This window comes from Atta colombica, unplaced genomic scaffold (genome assembly GCF_001594045.1).
Source record: "Atta colombica isolate Treedump-2 unplaced genomic scaffold, Acol1.0 scaffold210, whole genome shotgun sequence".
NCBI classification, from domain to species: domain Eukaryota; kingdom Metazoa; phylum Arthropoda; class Insecta; order Hymenoptera; family Formicidae; genus Atta; species Atta colombica.
This window is the reverse complement of record NW_017259306.1, coordinates 2,201,122-2,223,868: the sequence shown is the minus strand read 5'-3', so window position 1 is coordinate 2,223,868 and position 22,747 is coordinate 2,201,122. Positions and strand designations below refer to the sequence as shown.

At 40.1% G+C, this 22,747-nt stretch overlaps 1 protein-coding gene and 1 long non-coding RNA gene across 2 annotated transcripts in view; both read left to right on the top strand.

Moving 5' to 3' along the window:
• The window catches only part of LOC108687704, a 34,757-nt gene extending 33,258 nt beyond the window's left edge, over window positions 1-1,499 (top strand). Inside the window, 2 exon segments of the mRNA XM_018193621.1 lie at window positions 1,271-1,408; window positions 1,410-1,499. Of these exon segments, the coding sequence (XP_018049110.1) occupies window positions 1,271-1,408; window positions 1,410-1,499 (228 nt within the window).
• A 1,714-nt stretch (window positions 1,500-3,213) lies between these two features.
• LOC108687705 lies at window positions 3,214-5,180 on the top strand. Its single transcript, XR_001931757.1, has 3 exons — window positions 3,214-3,271; window positions 4,507-4,838; window positions 4,905-5,180. It is a non-coding gene; the product is annotated as an uncharacterized LOC108687705 (long non-coding RNA).
• The last annotated feature ends 17,567 nt before the right edge of the window (window positions 5,181-22,747 follow it).

The following is a 22,747-nucleotide window of genomic DNA, read 5'->3' as shown; positions in this document are numbered from 1 at the left end:
TTCTCGAAAATTTAAAATTTCAGTGAAAAGTATTTCAAATGAAAATAGCTTTCAAGTACAATATAAAATGGTAGCCTTAATTTGATATTGATTAATTCTTTAAAATCATATCAAAATAATTTTATTTTATTTTTAACTTATTAAAACTTATTAAATTTTCTTATTGATTCTTTTAAAATATAAAAAGTATAAAGATAATGTCATAAAACATTAATAGTGATATAAAACATTAATTCATGATATTTGACATTTTATTTTAACTAATACGAAATATCTTGTAAAATATTCATTTTTCAACCATCACATCTTAATATTTTCATGTAGAAATCGATAAAGAAATTGATAAAGAACATAACAAAAATTGAGAAAATATTTACAAAATGTAATTGCACCCTTACAACATGTAATAATTATTCTAGTCAAAAGAATTATATTTATTTATTATATCAATATTTATTATAAAATTATCTTTGTTATGTTTTTTACCTAAGACTACAAACTAAGCATTAATCATTGAAGATTATAGAACTATTCTACGAATACAATATATGTAAAAAAATTCTTTTAAAATTATTTTTAAAAAGTTTTTTTATATGTATACCCTTATTTACTTTATCCCAACAATCTATTCTTCTAACTAATATTCTTCTAATATTTTCTGACTTTCGAGTTATTATTTTTGATGATTTTATAGCAGAGATTTTGATATTATGAATGAAAAAAAAAGAGGAATCGTACTATGAAATTTTAAAAAATCTTTCTTGATATTTTCTTGTCATTCTTGTCATTTCTTCGTTTCACTCAAAGAAAAGGTCAGTCGGAAAGGTAAGCGCTCTAGAAATATTTTTCATTCTGCACTTTCTAACAGGTGGGTCGACTTATTGTTAGATCGCAGATGCAGAACCGTTCTGCTTGCACATAATGGAAGAAATTTAGAAATAGGAATAAATATTGAGATTTCTACCAATATCAGAACTGTCATATGTTCCAGTAGAAGTGTTTTATGATAGCTTGAAATCGAAATATTAGTTATTTCTATGTCTAATATTTCTTTTATTACATGCAGCCCTTAACGTACATGTAATCATACATATAATCTTTCATAGTACAATTGTTTACAATGTATTGCAATTGTAAAGTATTTTCGAAAATTATTTTAATAATCTATAAAAGCTTTCATTGAAAAAACAGTAATTATCATTTTCTTTTCATATCGAAAAAAAAATCTGATAAAAAATGTAATTTCTCTGTGATGAATATTGTTTCTCAGGGTGTCAGAGTAATTGCATTCAGCACTGCGACAATGATCTTCGACTTGCCACTGGTAGATGGAGGCACGGTGAATGGAAGAGATCGACATAGCGCTATTAAAGGGGCGGCGCGTCACACAACCCTCTTGACCCCTCAGCCCGATAGAGGATTCATGGCTGGCACCAAGAGGAAGAGGTACATGCAGACGAACAGAGGCAGAGGTAGAGATAGAAGCAAAGAGGCAGTGACGGTGGTGCGGTGGCAGTAACGGAGGCAGAGACAGAGAGAAAAAGAGAGACATTGCAAAGGATGGACGAGGGAAGAGCAGAAGGGGGTGGTGGAGGGAACGAAAGGGACGCAAAGGGTAGCAACGGTAGAATCGCGATGAGCGGCGGGGTGGAGAGAGGAGATACGAAAATGGAATAAAGGAAAAAAAGCTTGGCTGCCGAGTAAATTATAGGGAAAAACGAGGTGGGATTTGCGGCATTGCGAAGAAGAGGAAGCCTCGTAACTGCGCGGCGGAGGACAACGACAACCGACGACGACGACGAAGACGACGACGACGACGGCGACGACGACGAAGACAACGAGGACTAGGTGGAAGAAGAGAATGAAGGTAGAGGGAGGGGAGAAAAAGTGGCGCCACGGCAATTCCGGACTCATCAACGTTCCCTACGGAGACTATACGGAGTTATTGCGCGAGGATAGTAGGATACCCGCGAGAAGTTGGCGCGTAAAGCAGATTGAAAGAGAGTCCGGCGCGATCGCATGCGCACGTGTGTGTGAAAACTCTTCTTCTCCTCTTGGCCGTCTTCCGTGCGTACGGTAATTGACGAGAAAGTGACGAAGAGAGCGGGCGCGCGATAGGGAGAGATAGCGCACAGAGGGCGAGCGCGCGGCGCGGCGTGCAACGGGAGGGAAGACGCGGAGAGCGAGAAAGAGAGAGAAAGACAGAAGGAGGGGGTAGACACACAAGTACAGTACGCACCTCTCTCTTACGTGTTACGTGCGGTCAGTGCGAGAGGCTGCGACGTGCCGCGAGCATGCGTCTGCGACGAACGGCCCTTAAGGCGAACGAGCAGCACGCTGACTCGCCTTCGTCGCGGTTGTCGCCTTCAGCCTCGTTGTCACCGTCATCGCCTTAATCACGCGCGCATCACCCACCATCGTCGCTGTCATTATCGTCATCGCCATCGTTACCGGTTGTCGTTGTCGTCGTCGCGAATGTTCCGCTTGTCGGGGAATCGGGTAGTATCCACGCGAAAGGAATCCAAGTGGAACACGGATGCGTTGCGCATTAATCGACGAAAAAGGGATACTCGGTCCGTCGCGATATAGTGTCCGTACTCCGTCGTAAGGATTCGCGTTACATTTCCCGCTCACGCAGCAGCTCACGCGTGGAGCGCATCAAGTGAATATGAAGCTCGCGGTTTCGGCCCGGCCAGCCGCGCGTCGACGCTCTGTGCTCCGACGAGCGTCACGAGTATTGTGCGTACATTTTACGAGTGCCAATCAGCTAGTGCGCTCATCGCGATGAATGTAGCCAGCGGTCTAAAAGGAGGCTACTCCGTGCGATTCGTTTGCAACGTTGACGTATCGTAACCGCGTGTCTATTATTGATACGATTGAAATCAAAAGATACGATTGCGCGTTCGAGAGAGAGAGAGAGAGAGAGAGAGAGAGAGAGAGAGAGAGAGAGAGAGAGAGAGGGAGAGACAGTATCGCGATTGCGGAGAAGCATCCGTCTTGATCTTGAGAACACTTGAAATCATCAAAGGTACTCGAGAGATGGAGTCGTGATCGAAGCCCGCGTACCTTCAACGTCAAAGATCGTCCACGCGATCGATACATGTGTGCGTATCTCGCGTGATTTCGCATTGCGTTTTCAGGATCATAGGACCATCTCGAGTCCGTTCGCATTGGAACGATTATACAAATCGGCAAACTGGACGCGGAGGTTAGCAGTGGTGGCGGCAGTGGCCGCAGGGGTGTCAGTCCGACACCCCTCAGCAGTATAAACGTAAGTCTCGCAATCCATCTCATTCTCGATCATCCCGAATTTTATCAAACTTTGTAGCAATATTACAACAAGATCGCAATGTTCCAGGAATGTTGCAATGTTATAGTAACAATTGCAACGTTATAGCAATGTTGCTACAAGCTTCTGTGCTTCTGTACAAGTTGTCGCGTTAATTTTAATTTTTTTCGTGATGTCATGAATTTTTTTCTCAGATATCATTCAACTCAGATATTATTGCTGTTTTTCTATTCTTTGAATTTGCAAAATAACTGCGGTCAACAAAAAAAAAACCAGCTTTGTAACTGTTATAAGACTCTTCAATGATATTGATTTTAATACACTGAAAAATAAGATGTAATAACCAATGTAAGAATAAGAACAAATTATATTTAAAAAATCTTACACAGCTCTAAAGCTGCTTTTTCTGTTGAACGCAGCCAATATTTGCATAAAATAAGAGGTTCTTTTTTTTTAAATTTGTATACATTTTTATTTACACTTGTAATCATATTTCTAAAGACATGAATTAATTTAATTTAAGTGGATATAAACTTTATACGAGTACTGTATAAATTTGACGATCGCTTTAATAATATTCCGCTTTTACGACAATTTTGCCATCATTTATAGCGCCATCTTAAATTAATAAGAATTCCACGATCGTCTTTACTCATCATTTTATGAGAACCTCACGGATACTTTTAGAGTCGCTTTAATTTCCTCAAGTTTCCGCGATCGCGTTTAATTTTGTACCGACACGATATTACGAGAATCTAACGATCGTGCGTCTTAAATGAGATCTCGAATTTAGCAGCGCGAAAATGATTTCAGAATTTGTGATTTTTTTTTATCTTTCCTCTATCTGAATGAGAAACCCATTAACATTTCTATTCCGACATGAACCTTACGAGGCTTGAAATAAATCTTTGCCTCCGCCTTCATTGTTTTCTTCCTTTGTGAGAATCTCACCAATAATTTCGATCCCGTTACGACTTCCTAATATTGTTTCCAACCTTGCCTCTTCTCCATAAGAATTCATCATTCACGAGCGTGAAATAACGTAGTCAAATCAAGAATTAATACTCCCTACTTCATTCCTTCCCAATTTAGATCGCATGCACCTAGATAATTGTGCTAAATGATTTTCGAACATACGATCGATGCACGGTACTTGCACCTTGAGCGTGCATATAATTGGTGGCCTTATATACGTAAAAGGGAAATATATGTAAAAGGGAATTGCACGACGTATCGTGAGAAATTAATGCCAGCAAGTGGCGTCCATAGAGGTGTCTCTTTACCGCATCCGGCCTTCCCCCTTTTGCGGAGTCACCACTAGTTAAACACGACGAGAAGCTCATGCGAAAACGACGTGCATTCGACGTGCCATCCGACCATCCGTGACACACTCGATCGATCTTTACTCGTGGAAGTGACCTGCACACGGCGAAACAATGGGAATAGAACATTCGTCGCGAGCGTATTGACTACCTCGTTTACCTACTCTGCTCGTTTCTAACATCAAATCGAACCGACCGCCATTATTCACGGCGAGGTAAACTACAAAGTGTTGGCGTATTTTATATTTTAAACTACATTATCCAGCTTTATCATTCTATCTCTTTTAGGATAGATTTTATTTAAGAGCAAGAGCGATACCTCCATCACCTGGATGTCTTTGTTCTTTGTACTCGTACTTGTCTCGCGATCAACATCGGGCATCAGCACGAGATGAAATGGTATCGATAAATGTCGCGATGAGTGTCCATGTATGGGGTCCCGCAAAGTTTTAACGCGTCTGGTCCTCTGGAGAGATCGGCGAGGGCACACAGTTCGCTAGTTGCCAGCCAATGTAATAAACGTTACTATGTTGCTACGCCCCATTCACGCCCCCCTGCCATACGTCGGCCAAAGAACGATTTATGCGAACAACTATGCGCCGACATATAAGCTGTTCCTAAGACGTTCCTAAGATCTGCGGACGTGATAAAAATTTGACGTCTCTCCACGTTTACGGTTTTAATTGCACAAAGAACGAGAGATATGAAAGATATGAAATAAGAATATATCGTATCGAGTCCTCGATACGGTAAAGCGGACAAAAATAAAATATTTGAATTATAATATATTCCGTGAAGGTTCCGTGTTTGGTCTTATTATTCCGTCAATCTTATTCGATCACGCGTCCAGCTTGAGAGCGACCATGATATATATGTTGTTGCATTTTAAGTTAAACGAAGTTATTTAAGATAAGTGCGTGCAAAGACGACGAATGACGTTGTTATGATGATAAATTCCCATAGACCACACAGTGATAATTATAATAACGATGTACATACGTACTTGGAAGCGATTAGCACCCATTCAGGGTGTAATTAGCGGCACGATATAGTGCTGAAGAGATTACATAAGCTAGACAGTAAAGTTACATATGTCATTACCTGCCCCTCTATATAGACCAATTATATTGACAGATGCAAAATAGATCAAAATTTCTTTATTTAAGGAAAGCAAAATACAATAACATCTGTTGAAAGGCTTTGAAATGTAACAATATTCATATTCGAGGAATGCAAATCCTACCCCTTTGAAAACTATATGAAACGAACCGTAGCGCAACTCGAGTTTAGGCTGCTCGAACGGGATACGGGCGAACTGGTTCGAAACGGGTTAAAAGATGAAGAACGCCGCACTGACACCCGTCCACACACCTCCGCGCCAGTTTAATTAATTTATGGCTGGTGAGAGGCGCCATCGGACAGTTACGGTCTCGAAGGGGCGGGTTGAAGTAGAAATAACATTCGCTAGTTCGATCTGCAGACTGCAAAAAGACATGATGGAAAAGGAGGGAAGGGAGGAGGGGGGGGGGGGTCAGTGGACGAAAGAATGCAGTCAAAGACAAATTAGCGATTGTGAATGCACGACAGCTTGTGGAAAGCAACGTGCACGAGTAAGTCACAATTCCAGCGGTCAGAGCGGGTAATTAACCCGACCCTTTGAAAATCCACGCGTGCCCTGCGTTGCACATCGGGGCTCCGTACCACTCCCTCATTAGCGGTTTCCCTCCGTCGTGAACTTTGCACCTGCAAATTGCCACCGCCATTTGCGAGCGCAGAGAGGTGAGCCGCGGTAGGGAAGGGATAGAGAGGGAGAGGCCTAGAAATCAGGGATGCAACGGATAAGATAGTCTCGAACCGCGAGAACCCCGTTGCAGCTGTTGCAGATTACGGCGATACCATCGGCCGCGGCGAGATGCACCCGGTGCATTCGAGCAGACGGTGTAATGATGTAACGACATTGAAAAGAGCTGAAGAACGTCAAGAAGTAACGAGATTGCAATGATAGAAGAAAGAGTACGAAATGAATGGTTCTATATAGAGAAGGAAATGAATAAGAAGAAAATTCAAGCTATTAAGCACAGTGGCAACATAGAAAATTTTGAAAATGTAGTCATGTCTGTCATTACAGTGGCATCAGCAAAAAATTAATTTACTATGCAGTTGGGGTAATAATACGCATTAATTTATTTTTTCAACTTCTATTTACCACTCGTGAACTGTGATTCGTGCTGTAGGATAGTACTAATAGCGATACTAATTAAAATACTATCACCGACCGCATCTTTCCTTCTTCGCGGAATTCTCTCGTTACGCTTTACTTTTGCTTTTATTCTTCACCGTTATTATCCGTTACGCTCTCGCTGGGGCATCTTTTTAATCGAAAGATCGTATCGATTTAGGATCACTGATTGCAAATTGTACGCTGCCACTTAATTTTTTTAATTGATAATGTCTGATGCTAACGTTGATTAATAATTTGTTTAGAGAAATACGTAAGCCTCGCGCCCGGTGATTCGATTCGGGGACATGCGCGTGGAATAAAACGACCGCATTATGCAAACAGAAATTCGATCTTGTCACTTTTGATTTACGAGATTTCTTGAGATGACATGGCAGTGTTTCGAGGGCGAGGAAGGACCGGAAAATGCGGGACGCGGTGAATTAACGCGAGAAGGCGAGGGATGGACCGCTGCTGCGAAACATGAAAGAGAAAGAGAGAAAGAGCGACAGCTACCGCGACCACCAACTATTTACATTCTCCGGATAAGTGCACTATTAACTAACCTCGCGCTAATATCTACGTTTTCTACCTCATTATGTTAATTGTGGGATCAGCGACCCTCGAGGCCACGAAGGGGCACCGCATCGTCGCCACTACACTGCCGGTCCACGAGTTACGTGGCGCTTCGTGCATTTTGTACTTATTTTACAAAACACTGTATATGCATGCACTGTATTGCGAAAGAAATAACGATGAACATATTCTCTAAAGTTAAAATCGAAGTTTTTTTTTTAAGCTTCGACTTGCAAGGACAGAAAACGTTTCATGACGAGAACATTATTTTCACTTACAATATTCTTATCATTGGAGACGCGATCTTTAAAAATTCTTTCTTAACTGTAAAGTAATTCCTCGCACACGTAGCATGTCATTTTCCAGGTTAAAATCGAAGGTTTTTTTTTTTAAGATTCGATTTTCAAGGACAGAGAACATTTTATCGTGACAACATCGTTTATTCTCACAATATTCTCATCATTCGCACGCGATCTTCAAAAAATTCTTTCCTAACTATAAAGTAACTCCTCGCACACGCAAAATGTCGTTTTCTAAATTAAAATACATTTTTTTTAAAACTTCAGCTTTCAAGGACGGAGAACGTTCCATTGCGACAACAAAATTGTTTTCTCTCGTAATATTCTCGTCATTGGGACGGTTATCTTCAAAAAATTCTTTCCTAACTATGAAGTAACTCCTCGCACACGCAGGATGTCGTTCTCTATTTGTACAGGTAGCTGACAACACCGCGTCCACGATCGTAGCACACGGCACGTAGAAACGAAAAGAGAGCGGCAAAAACGGCGCCTTCGTCGCCCCCGGCAAAGACTGGAAGCCGTTTCGTAATCGCGGCCTGGATCATTTTCTGCACGACTGCCCGGGAAATTAGATCACCTACCTCTACCTCATCCCGGTAGCGAGATCTAGGCAGGTTTCATCGCGCGATAGAGGAAGAACTTCTTATTCTCCTTTCGTCCATTTTTTCACTTCATTTTCTTCTTGTTCATTCGACTCCCCCTCGCTCGATTCGACTCTCTTTTTTCATCTTCTCTTCTTTCGCCAATCTCTGCACTGTCAGAGCACTTCTTCCACTTTCCATTGCGATGTTCTCTTCCTTATAGCCGCGCAGGTGGCCGCTCGATATCGCCTGATATCGACAAACTCGTTGCCGGTGATTTAGCAATTAGTTACGTTTCTTTCTTTTTTTTTTCTTATACTAGTATATCGATATGTTGACTTGTTTCTCAAATTTTTCTTCTTCGTCCTCGTTGGATCTCGCTGTTTTTCGATAAATTTATAATACCGTTAATATGCGACCCGTTACTGCTATCAATAAATATTGAGTACCCTGATATTTTGCACGTCTAACAATCTTTTTTTATTGCTGAAAAAGAGTACATCTAGTAATATAATAATTATATATATATTTCAAACGAATAAAATCGTTGTACAACGGAAATTGAAATGTTGTATAAATATTTAGAATAATTTCAGTTTGTGAAATTACACGGAAAGACGTCTTATAAAGTGAAATAATAAATGCGCCGTAGATTTTTCCCGTACATACCCCGGTGAAGGTAAAGAGCACGATTAATGACATACAAGCACGTCCGAGCAAGCTTCGCAGGCATTTGTCGGGATACAGACAGTTTGCAACGCAAAACAAAAATAAAAAGATATAGCCGCAATTATCGGTGCCCCGAAAAGGGCGCACGCGGAGAACTTTTGCACACACATCATGTGAGATTAGTCGGAATATCGAACTCCAAGCCCGTTGAATTATCGGATCGCGAAGAGACCTGTGAATGCCGCTCTCGCGGAGCTATACGGTCCGGGGGATTATAGCGACTTAAAATCTCTCCTTCATCACTTCTCCCTTCCTCCCTCCCTTTCCCCGAGTTGATCCTCTTCTCCCAATGGATCCTTCTGCCCTTCTTCTGCTCCGTCTTCTCCGTTTTCTTCTTCTTCTTCTTCTTCTTCTTCTTCTTCTTCTTCTTCTTCTTCTTCTTCTTCTTCTTCATCTTCATCTTTCTTCTGCTCTTCTCTGGTTCTTGAGGTCCGACTTTGCTTTTGGTTCGGGTCGGGCGTAATCGGTTCCCCGAAGCCAGTGCTCATTATCGACCCGCCGGCCTGGCAATTACCTGCGAAGCCTCTTTCGACTTCGTGTGTGCCAGCCAGCGCAGTTTCCGACTCTACGCGAGACCTTCCGAGATCCGTCTCGACGGAAGTTCGAAGAGCAGGAAGAGAACGAGCAGAAGGAAGTTCTCGCTTTAGCTCAGGAGTGTATCAAAGTTCGATAATAAATTTATGACATGCTAAAGACTCTCTCTCTCTCTCTCTCTCTCTCTCTCTCTCTCTCTCTCTCTCTCTCTCTCTCTCCCTCTTTCTCTCATTCCAAATTTATCTATGCTGCAATATAATGATTAAGTACATTTGAAGTGAACTTGATCGAGCCTGCGATTTTCACTAACTACTCAAATTGGGGATAATGGCAGACAACATCACGCGTTAAAATAGACTGTCTAAAAAGGAAATACGAGCAATGCGGCAAGACGATCGCTGATAATCACCAAACGAGTTTGTGGTACGCTATAATTGCGGTTGCCAAGTTCGCACCATTTACCGGAAGAATATTATGCAAGGCATAAGAGGGAAGATGCATTTTCTCGTGGCGACGAATATCAGATCGGCTTATTTCGTATTTCTTCAGAGAAATACACGATTGTTTAAAAACGTAGCGAAGAAACGAGAATTTCTTTACTTATATAGTTACCGCGATTTAAACTTTAACTGCTTGCAAAATAAATATACTGCGAAATAAATTATACATCCATCATTTATATAGTTTCATAAAAAATACACTGAGGAAAAATTGTTCATTTGACTAAATCAATTTAGTTTGTCTTTATTTTTTTCGATAAAGAATGTATGTATTTAAATCAAATATATTACTTATATTTGATTTAAATATTGTACTTACATATTTTTCAACAAAAGAATTAAAGATAATTAAAATTTAGTTAAATAAATTTAGTTAAATAAATTTAGTTAACAATTTTTTTCTTAGTAAAGAAAGCCAATTAAGAGCCAACGTGTCGGTACGCGCGTAAAAAATATTTATTATATTAGAAAATTATTAACTTACAGACGTTGCCAACGTTTTCGATTCTTCTTAAATTAAAACAAATATAAAATTAATTATTACTAACTCATTACACAATTAATTACTATATTACTATAATATATATAATATATATAAATATTGTTTAGTCATAGTTTAATCACGTATTAAAAACGCACAAAAAGTTGGTCACCACAATGGGTGTGAGTTTTCAGAAAAGATCCAGAAGCAAAATGTGATATGACAATGATCAGTTAATAAATAAATCAATCAATGTATAAACGTCAATAATATTACTGTTCTAACTGACACAGTCGCAATAATTTTTCTCCGATTGTATTCATCAAAATCACAATCATTTTATTGGATGTCTAATTGGCGTTACATTACTTGCCGCAAAAAATTTTTAACTAATAATAATTGGCATTTTATACATTGGTTTATTTGTTAATTGACCATTGTCATCCAATATTTTGCTTTTGCAATTCTCTTTTCTGGGAATTCACATCATTGCGGTAACAAGATGACCAGTTTACAATTTCTTGTTTTAATGCATGACAATTATGACTCAACAATATTTATATATACTAAAGTAATGCGTTAATATCTTTTTATTTATCTTTCTTATATTTTTTTTTTCGATGTAATTGTAACGAAAAGATACAGATGATTGCAACGAAATGATATTCCACATCGATTTGATGAAATGAATAAAAATTTTAGTATAGAAATATTTATATAGTATAGAAATTTTAGTATAGAAATATGTATAGAATTAATTAAAATGTAAATATTATTATCAAACTTTTCCACATAATTCTCATATATGTAATTTTAAACAATCCACTTTTAAGAGATCAAGTTGTTTCTTGAAAATCCTTAACTATTGTTACATTAGTGTTATCACTTGTATGAGTTCGCAGACAGGAAAACTAGTAAGTGATATCGACAAGAATAATAAACGCAAATCAGATAAAACCATAAAAGCTTGTTATCGCTCCAAGTAATTGTCTTAAACATAGAAGTACATTTGTGTCACCGTAATTATATGTATAAGGTAAATTAAAAAAAAAACTCTTTAATGGAATAAGATCAATCTTCTTTCTTCGCATCTTTCTTTCGCAAAGGCATATTTCTTATCGTTTCTTTTCGTTTTATTTCTACATTCAAAGTTCATTCCGGGCGACTTTCCAGTTTCCGTTGCGTCGACTCGAAAAACTGCGGACTTTAGCGGACGAGCGTCGTTCCACTTCGTGGAAGAGTCCGTTAGTTAAGTGCTCGCGTATCGCGCGAAGTCGTGAGAGTACGACCTCGCCGAGAGAAACGAGTAACTCGCCTTGGCAAAAGGCAATTTTGTTGATAGCGAATCGTCGCACTGTCGAAGAACTTCGTAGTTGTTTCTAAAAGTTGCGAATATGACTGTGCTTGCGTTTCAACGTGGTTGTGTGATAACAAAAACTGAAAGAATTAGAAACATGTCATTTTGTGTGGAAGGAAACTTCCAAGAAACTCATTATTTTGATAATTTAATGATAAAGAAGCCTATCCTCGCTTGGATATGAATATAAACGCTTGCAAAATATAAATACCAGAAATTTACGATCGCATTTACATATATGCATCCATCTTTGAATACGAAGAAAGTGTCTATTCAAAATTCGAAGATAATTAACGGTCTTATCAATTTCATACGAACGGAACGATAAAAGCTTTAAAGGCGGAGAAGCGGCCGATCGGCAGATCTCGCGTGGCCATTTTACGTGTCGTAAAATTACGTTTCCGAGATTTCCGAGAAGTCGGCCGGAAGGGACAATAAACATAATCACATCGCAAACTGAATCCAGACTCCGGCGGCATGCGGTACACCCGTTACCGGGCCGGTAATGACGTATAATTACTTTCCAGCGCATCGCATAGAATCACCGCTCGATTTCGCATGACGTCGTTAATTTGCACGGGGCGTCGGCGTTAATTAATACCGGTTCTACATCGTGTAGCGTAAAACAAATAAATCTTCGACGAAACGTACATGCCATCACAAACCGCAACAAGACTTTGTTATTTCGCGGTATGATGAACGACGAACGCCTACACCTTCAACGTTACTTCTAATCCGCAACAACACCTCCGACTATCCGCGTGTATCGCATTTTACAGAATCACTTGACCGTCACCGTTATCGCCATTGTCCGTTTTACTGTCAAACGTTTCAATAACACAATTGCAGATGCCAATTACGAAGTTGTTGCGTCTATCAATGTTCGTAATTTTGTACGCGCGAAAAGATATAAGATGGTTTCTTAACCCGTAGTTTACAGGGTTTAGCGCACGGTAAGACTTGTGCGGTTAAAAGCCTCGTGGCTGGCACGCAACGAGAAAAGTGGCACCGCGTTCAGAGGTAATAAAACTCGCATTACACGGTGCGTAATACGTGCGTAAAATATTCGCGCATGTAATACAACAGGAATGGGGATCCAGATACTGCCCATCTTTTTAAATGATTATTTTCGAATTCGCAAATACGTTGAATCTTGATATAGCTACGTTCTAAAATGAACAATTACAATTACAATTTTATCAGACACTTTATCTTTATCACGCGTATGTGATGCATTGCCGAACTTTAATAATTTCTGAAAGAATACGAGCAAGATCGTGGATACGAACAGAAAGGGCGGAGGTGGAGGAGATGGGAGTGGGATGGATGTGGAGGAAGGCGCCAGCAATTCTTGGTACAGCCAGATCGTGTTCCTAGTGCGGCAATACCGGTATCCCTTCATTCCTGAGTAATCGCCAGGCCCAAGGCACACACTATCCACCATTCGCCATTTTCTAAATGCGTTGGCTTAATGTAAGCGCGTTACGAGAGTCCTGCATTCACCAGTTTCCCGTTTTGCTAGCAAAAGTTTTGGCTCTCTCGACCGCTATGATTTTTTATTAACACTCAATCTTTTGCTTGCTTTCGCAAACTCGAGAATCATAAAAATTGCTATTCAAATTTATCCTCATCCTATATGTATACATATTCCGCATTCATGTGATTTTGTTTCATCAATTCTCGCATTGAAATCCATATTCGGGAATCGTCAACTGTCAGTCCAGAGAGAAGGAGAGCGAAAACAGAGCGTGACACGTCGCCACTTTGTCCAGTAAATTCATCGCGTTAACGAATTAGCTCGAAGCGACAAGCTCTGGATTCCAGAAATTCAGAGATCGAGGTTCAACCACGGTAGGATCGGCCTTCCCGGAATGCGTTCTCGTAACAAGACATCAAGCTAATAATACACTGACTTTGGTGCTCGAGTCGCCGACGAAAGTAAAGCACTCGACATTAATTAATTGTGCACCACCACGTCGCACATGTACGCGTTTTGCACTCTGCAACTTCGTTTTGGTCGTCGACTATAATGTTTATATGACATGTTGTTAAAAATATATACTATTTCATGTTGACACATGAAGGTTCTGAATGAACCGAATTTCCATGTAATTTCGTGGGAGGGTCAACCTCCCATCTGGCAATGTGCCGGACAATATGACACGATACGTTGATACGGCACAATCGGACCGAGCGTGCGCATCAGATGACGGAGCTTAATCACCGTCGAGGGATCTAAGATAGCGCTGACTACGTTTTAATTACTCCTCGCATCGGACAGAATGACATCAAGATGCCCGGGCGGGCCGGCGCGGCGTAGTGGTGGAGGAAGGACGCGGCTACATGCGGTGCATTGACCGCGCGTAAAAAAAAGAACGTTCTCTTGCACTTTTTCAGTTTGCTCTTAATCAGGATTCGATGCAAATAGAACTAAAACGAGAGGTGATAGCAATAACAACATCAATAATTGCTCGATCTTGTACTTGTATTTTGAACGTGCCAATCCTACACTCAGAGAACCGGTTGCTTTGATTTTAAGAAATTTTCTTTGCACGATTAAAGAAAAAAAGCCTTTGATTTAAACATTATTTTTTTTAATTAAATAAAATTTATTTGATTTAAAGAAATTTTATTTGATTTTAAAATAATGTTTAAAGAAATTTTTTCACAAATCAAAGAAATTTTTTTCTTTAACCGTATAGCAAAAAAAATTTCTTGAAATCGAAACATCCTTTTCTTTGGATGTATAAACGGATTCGATCGTCTTGTGAATCTATCAAAGGACGATTTTTTTCAATCGTAATTTTTTATTTTGTATAATATTTATCAAAAAAAGCGAGAGATTTGAATTATAGCACTACCTTTATAATGTTAAATTCATAATCACTCTGAAAAAAATTTCTGATTGAAAATGGACGAATCAGAAATTTCTGATTAAATTTATTAGAATTCTAGCTGAGATAACCGGAATTCTGGTTGATGCAATTTTTCTAAAATCTACTAAAATTCTTATTTTTACCTGAATAATTACATTAATCAGAACTCTAGTTATCTCAACTAGAATTCTAATAGATTTAACCAGAAAATTCTGATTCGTCTGTTTTTCACCAGAATTACTATTTAATCCAACCAGACCATTTTTCTCAGTGCAGTGTTAAATTACACCCAATTTGAATTACTTTTAATCATATCTATGGGTCTGTTTTTTGTGACTGAATTAGTGTACATTTTTGGAACTTGAAAGTGAAACAGATATATGTTTAACATTTGATGAAAACGAGAAAGAGAATTCTAATACAATCTCTAATAAGAATAAAAAGAATAAAGAATAAAAAACAGACTTATAATAGGTTATCATTGCTCCTACCTAATATGTCATTAATTTGACTAAATTAATAGAATTAAAAAATTAAATTCAAGAAAATATATTAAAATCGATTGAAATTTAATTTATTACCAAGTGCATACGTTAATATCGACGAGTGTTTAATTTGAAACTAATTAGAAACGGATTTATAAATGGAAAATAATGAAATGTTATTTAACTCAACGGATGGGATTAGCATCATACTCGTTTGATATCTAACTGTGTAGTGTCTTGGTAAAACCGTTGGAAGACCATTTTATTCAATATTATCCAGTACATCATAAATATCCGTAAACGGTCATCGATAACTTGGACGCTCGAACGGCATCGTTTGGGAGCGCATCACGGCATCGACGAACGGGCTGAAGAACGAAATCGGCGGGCGAGATCGCGTGAAATTACACGGGGCTAGATCCGCGGCGGAAGTGCATATCGGGAGGGTATGCAACCGCCGCGTACAATTACCTCGTTTTCTACACGCTGTGCCGCGCTGTGCCGCGCTGTGCCGCGCGAGGAGAAAAGCGTTTTCTAAGGAGATTGACGGTAGCACGAATGCGAAGAAGGGAGGCTAATACGCGCGGCGCAACAAGGTGCATATAACGTTATACGAGAGTACAGGAGAGCTATGGCTGGGTATTAAGTAGCGGTATTTACGGAGCCACAATTATCCCCGTTTTCATGCCGATGATCTCTCGACTCAAGCGCGAGCTCGGACTTTGACTACGTGGGAACTCGTCTCGAAGCGGCCGCGGGAGTTCGCGCTCGCTCGCGTTTTCCGTCATTGCCATCTTGGTTGCCGTTATCGGCGTAAAATGCGTAATTATCGTGCTTTACCGGGGATACCTCCGTGGTTTCCTCGGCATCGTTTCGCGCGACCTGCGTGTGGGAGGTAGCGGAAAGTTCGCGGAATTTCGAGCGAACGGACGGCGCGAGGCAGTTCAACGAGGAAGGTTCTAGCAGTCGCACGAACGAATTTAGACCTTTCCGTCGACTTAATTGCTCCAAGGTCGCGCGCGGATGGACACGCGATCGGACAGCAAAATTTTCAGGTAGAGCCAGGATGACTCGATCTCGTGCTGACGAATATCGCGACGATCTAGACGATCTAAACGAGAATTGGATGAGAAAAGTAGACGATCCGTGCTGTAAATACCATAAAAAATGTAATATCTAAACAAAAAAAGCAATTTTGTTAAATGCAGAAGTTAATGTTCACTCTTTCAAAATATACATCTTTATTAGAGTAACTAACTGATATCATCAACGGAAACGCTCGCAGATAAGTATTTTAATTACGATAATCAAGTACGTTAATTATGATAATTAGAAAAATTATGCTTATTTAATACAATTGAATATAAAGATACAAAATCATAGAGAGATTTTTATCTTTGAATGACGTACGATACGTGCATCGGAAATTATCACTAGCTTGAACTACACGCTAGATTTACGTAACAATCGAGATAACTTTTTGCATACCAATCGACCGGACTCTTGATGCGATTAGTTGGCAATAATCCGTGCTACTAACGATCTCGCAAACACTCCGATCGATATTACAGTCAACGTTCCTTGTCGATTTTCCATGCGTAAACCGTAGACTTGCAGTGCGAGAGTTCTTTATTTTTTTTTAAATATTGTAGATAATCGCCTTTTCCAGTTTACCAATATTTTCTTGGCAATATTTTCTTGATAGCCAAAGAAGATAAATAAATGTAACTAGTTTCATTAATAATTTCAGTGCGACGCACGAGTGAAAAATCTTGTAGTTGATTTTAGATCCAATAACACGATAAATTATAGATATAAATCCAAATCTTTTAAAGCGTAAAACAGGAGAATGGAAATGTATAGTGACTTGAGTTATAACGTGTTGTTATATTGAGACAATTGGGTCGAGTGATACTGTTTATCAGAGAAAAACACAAAGTTCAATTTCCGTGATTGCGCCGAGCGATCATCGTGACCGGTTTCTTCCAAACGCAAAGGAAGGTACGCACACGCCATTCCCCTTCTAGACTGGTAATTGCCCATTATCTCTCGCTCTGCAACTTTGTCGACCGATTACAGCGAGGTAATACAAAACGATAAGCGCCGCCGTCGGCGGACGTCGCTGATTGTGAGCCAAAACCTTGCGTAATTTTTTTCGAACAACAATTCACAAACAAAAATTTACAAATAAAAATTCATTCAAATAACAATTTTGTATGTCTTACAAAGAAGACGAATAAAAATTCGAAACGAAAACTCATAGAAGAAAAACAAAAACGTAAACAAAACTCATAAAGAAAAACTCGCAAACGAAAATTCGCGAACAAAAATTCACAAGCAAAAATTCACTAACGAAAATTCTTGCAAACCGTAACACAAAAAACATATAAGTATTTCTGTACCTCGTAAGTGAAGATTACTTTACGACACAAGTAAACGCAAATTTTGATTAACATAGTGTGATTATTCTTACACACGTATAGTAGCAGGTCGAAGAACGAGATATGTAACAGCATATATAGAAAGAGATTGATCTTGAAAGACCTATTTTAATATTCATAAATCAATGTTTAATAAAAGTATCGAGATGCGCGAGTGCAAAAAATCAAATGCAATTAAAACGATAATAAAGCTCGGTATTTATTAATGATAAACATAGTAATTTCTACGCTTATTATAATAATCAATGGACATGACAGACTGGTTTTATGACATTGTAAAAATCATAAATCAATTTGTTTGGAAAAAAAAATATTCTCTTGTTTGAGTTGTCCTGGCGAGAATAAATAGTTAAACGGGATAAAGACGTGATTCTTAGGTGGCATGAATTCGGGAAAGAAAGGAAAACTACCGGGATATCTTCGAACGTGGCTTCCGCGTAACAGAGCTACCAACCGCTGTCTGATCGTGACGGTTTGAAAGGGGCCGACAGAAAGCGTCGTCATTATACACCTTGAGGCTTCGTGTGTATATCGACGAGCGAAAACTTACGACAAGCACGCAATCTACGAATTTCTCCTGTGGCGTCCTTGAAACGGGACTAATTCCCACCCTCAGTCATTTGCGTCCGTGTGTCGGAGAAACATATCGACGATTTTTTTCTATTTTCTCTTTCTCTTTCTCTCTCGCGGTTCTTCTTTTACCTTCCTATATCGTCGTTTAGTATCATTTCTCGGAATTGAAATTACCTTCGTGAGCATTTTTCTACTTCCGACTTACGCAACATCGGTCGAAGAAGTACGAGAGTAGGGACGCATGACGTCAACTTCACGATGTTGAGTTTCTTGGTATCTAATAAGGATTACTTAATCCAACAAGAAGACATTGCCGAAAACTACGAGATTATTTTATACGGAGTAAAAAAATTTTATATAGACTCTGTGGATGCACGATGTCGATGCATATCGGCACTTGGTTACATCTTGTAACTTGTGAGTCCGGGTGAGAAGGTAAGTCGCACGTGAAGGAGATTCGTCGACTTTTGAGTGACGCACACGCACGCCGTTGCGTGATTGCCGTTATGAATACCCTCGACTTGTAGCGTGCGACAAAACGTTGAGACCAAGGAAGGATCGAGAACTCGCATTCCCGCGGATCGAACGAAGAGCAGGATCGTATCGAGATGAAATCTGGGAAATGATAATTAAAAGATGCATCTTTTAACATGTCATGAGTGTTTTCTCTAGTTTGATTTGCGGAGAACTGCGAAAAACATATTTTAATGGATTGGTGCGTGTTACAGCCGATAACGCGTTTCTGATCTCCTATATAGACCTATAATAGACCAATCATACGCGATTGCCTAGAGACAGAAACGATTAGCATAATCGTTGTTATAATTTGATACGGCTACTAAACCGACCACGATTACAAAACGAAAGATCATGAATAATTATATTTGATTATCAACATACTATTGCGAGTTTCGGCATCGTTACCTCGACACGTTTCTAATTGCATTGCAGGAATGTGGCAAAACAAGGTGACAAGGTTCGTGTACGCGAACGTAATTGCTTTGCTCGCGTTTGTTGCACCGGTTGACCGACATGCAGTATTAATGTAAGAGGAGTGACTGGATTCTGCTGAAAGCAACGCTCTTAAAATTGTAAATTAACCTGATACAACTTCTATATTATTTAGAAGAGGCCTATGATTCTGTGAAAACTTCCTGCGGAAGTAGGAAGGGAGAAAAAAAGTGCAAACAGGGGAATAAAAACTCACGTACTCTGCGTCATGGTAAAGTGAATCTGCCATAAAGGGGGAAGACACTATGCTGCTGGCAAAAAATAAAAGTTCACTTGAGTCCTAAAGTGATATACGGTGTTCTCGATTTCCGCGCACGCGTCTGTCCCGCCCTCATGAATTCCATTGACTCAATCTTCCTCGAAACCGCTCTCTCACCATCACGAGGATAGCCCTTTCTAAAATTTCATTGGATAACGAAACACATTTTACGAAAATTGACTATTGAATGCGAGCGTACGAGCTGCAGGAGAATCGCAATTGGAAAACTCGAAACTGTTAATTTTTCACATTTATTTCCATCTCCCAAAGATTATTTCGCTAAATTTCTAAATTTTCAGATAAGAAGATAAAAGTATTATTTTATACTTTATAACACGTTCAAAATTTCTTATTAAAATCGATGAGAGACAGTTCCGATGATTTCCTTGTTAGTCTTATATTTATTCTTTTTTAATGCGAGTTATGTCATACATTTTAATTGAAATTAATTAGAATCTTTTAATAAACGTAAATTAAATTTTACAATGTTAGTAATCGTTAGTAAATCGTTACAAATTTGGCGTCAGTTCCGGAGGACTTTATGAACTGAAAAATTTTCTATTATGTCTTTCGTGTTCGTTTCATGATTTTTTTACATCATAAACGATGAGTGATAGAAATCAAGAGGCCCATGCGGTGGAGGATGTCTCGCGGATTACGAAAACACCGCATCAGTAACGGTGCGCACAATTTACCGGAATGTCCGCATCGATTCCCGCGGTCACGTCGCTCAGAGACCTCTTCCGTTTCTCCTCGCTGCTTCTCCCACCAACCCCCAAACCGCACCGAAATCGAATCTTCCACCGCCACCATCCACGGACGAATCCACCCTCGTGACACTCAACAGTATTCGCCGACAGTGCCACTCAGGGAAACCAAGATGGTTACCGCGTCAGCACTTTGAGTCTTCGAGGATCGTCCCGATGTATCCACCCGCAGCGATATACGCAGACGATCTCGGTAACCCTATTTACTTGCAATTCTACTGCGACAAGCGACGTGCTTCTCTATCTCCAAGAAATTTTCTCGAAAAAAAAGAAAAGAAATAAAATCTCGGCGTAAGTATATATTGAATCTTTATCCGATTTTATACAAATCCGCATTTATATTTCAAGAAAACAAAAAGTAAGATTAAGTAATTTCTTCTTTTTTTACATCTTTAATAAGAAGTAATTGCCAATTGGTGAACCCTATCTCCAAGCGAAGGTAATTTTTACGCCAAAATTTAATTTCAGCTCGTCAGAATTTTTACAGTTGCGTAACGTCAAAACACCCGTTGTTACCTCTCATATTGTAGACACCGAAAATTTGGCTGCTGAGACGAGTCGTTTCGAGGAACGAGCGACATGCTCGCGGATAATCGATCGAGCCATCCTTCGCGCTCCCGCGTCTTCTCTCCCAGCTCGAGAATTTACAGAGGATCGATGCCGCGGAGCAGAGAGCGAAAAGGGGTCGACGGGACGAGGCGGAGGGTGGCCGTTAAGGGGCACAGAAAGAACGTTTAGGATAGCTCTCCGTCGAACGGCCGGATAATAATCCGTGCCGTGTACATCCTCTCCGTTACCGCTGCAGCCACGCTACAGCCAATTAATCCGGCAATCACGAGCGGTTCTCCACTGCGCTCCACCTGGTTTATTTGCCATTAAGAAGGAACGGATACCATGTTGGCCGCGCCATTGCGTCGATGAGTAGATGGGGTAAAGAAGCGAGGAGAAAGAGGATGAAGAGGGCGAGAAGAACGAAGATACGCGCGATTGCGTCGTTGATATTGTGAATGGACGAGAAAGATCCAGAGATTTGGAGAATAAAATGGTGAAAAAGTTTAAACATTTTAGATTTATCGCAGTTATGCCACTTCAGTCTCGTCACATGACATTTCAGAGTTATTTGACTTTGAATAATCCTTTATTTCATTTCCGTGGCTCGTTAGTTTTCTTCCTGTTTTCCTTTCTCAGTTACTCCGGATTTTTCTCTTTCTGCAAAATTTTCTTCCTCATTTTTCCCGCTGCTATATCAACCAGTCCTCGTCTCCATTTTATCAATCTTTCACTCTGGTGGTCGACCAGTTACATGGACGGAGCTATCGCAGCGCTATGACGCGCAAGTGGAACGTACTCTCGAGGGTCGTCATTCATCTCTTCTACCTTACCTCGCCGCACGTCGCGGTCGGTGCGGAGATCGCCATCTCCGGACATCGTCGGAGGTTTTCTCAGTCTTAACGCGCTATATCCAAGGCATCTTCACCCTCGCGGCGAATCGCGCGAGTGAGTTACGGCTCTTTCGGAATAATTCCTATCTATGATTTACACAATGACGGTATCGTGCCTCATTAAAATGGACGGACGCGTACGAATGGAAAATTAGTTATTGCGAATAATTGCGTATCTCGCGATATCGAAGCCGATATTTTATTTCGGACGTCTTCAGTTGCTTTTTAAAGATAAGAGACGTACACCGGCGCGGTGCGACGGATCAAGAGTTCACGACAAATAACGCTACGTGTCTAGCAACAATGACTTATCTCATTCGAGTTTGGTAGTGGAATGAGCGCACGATGGGTAATTTTCGCGGCACTAATTCGGCAAAGCTTCATTAACCCGACGTCGTGCCCGGTACTTAGGCGACGCGGGGGTATAATCATAGTTTAAATTCGGATCCCATCCATTGAAAATCAGTGGCTCTGACCCGCTTCGCAATCAGGATACCGGTTAGGGTGACGGAATGGGTGGGGGCTATCATAGGGCATTTGATCCGTGGCGGGTCATCAATATTACATGAGGGGACCGTCGAACGCGCGTACGATCATGCCGAATGCTGGGAATCAAAATAGTGACGGAGTTTATAGTTGATGAGAGAGAGAAACTGCGCTCTCTCTCTCTCTCTCTCTCTCTCTCTCTCTCTCTCTCTCTCTCTCTCTCTCTTCTCGCATCTGTCGCTCTCATAGCGTGAGTATCGAGTTTAGATTCGAACTCGCACGCATTGCGTTCTCGAATCGAATCGAGATATCAAGGGCTGGATACGCCAGACTCGATCGTATCATTCCATTTGTGAAACTTCGATATTCTAGCGCCTCTCGCAATTTTCATATCTATTAAACCACTCGATATCGCGTTCCGCGCAACAACAACGTATCGATTCGTTGCGACTAGCCGCGTTGCGACTAGAGATACGCGTATCGATATGGTGAGAGTACACATATCATTATGGAAAAAAAAA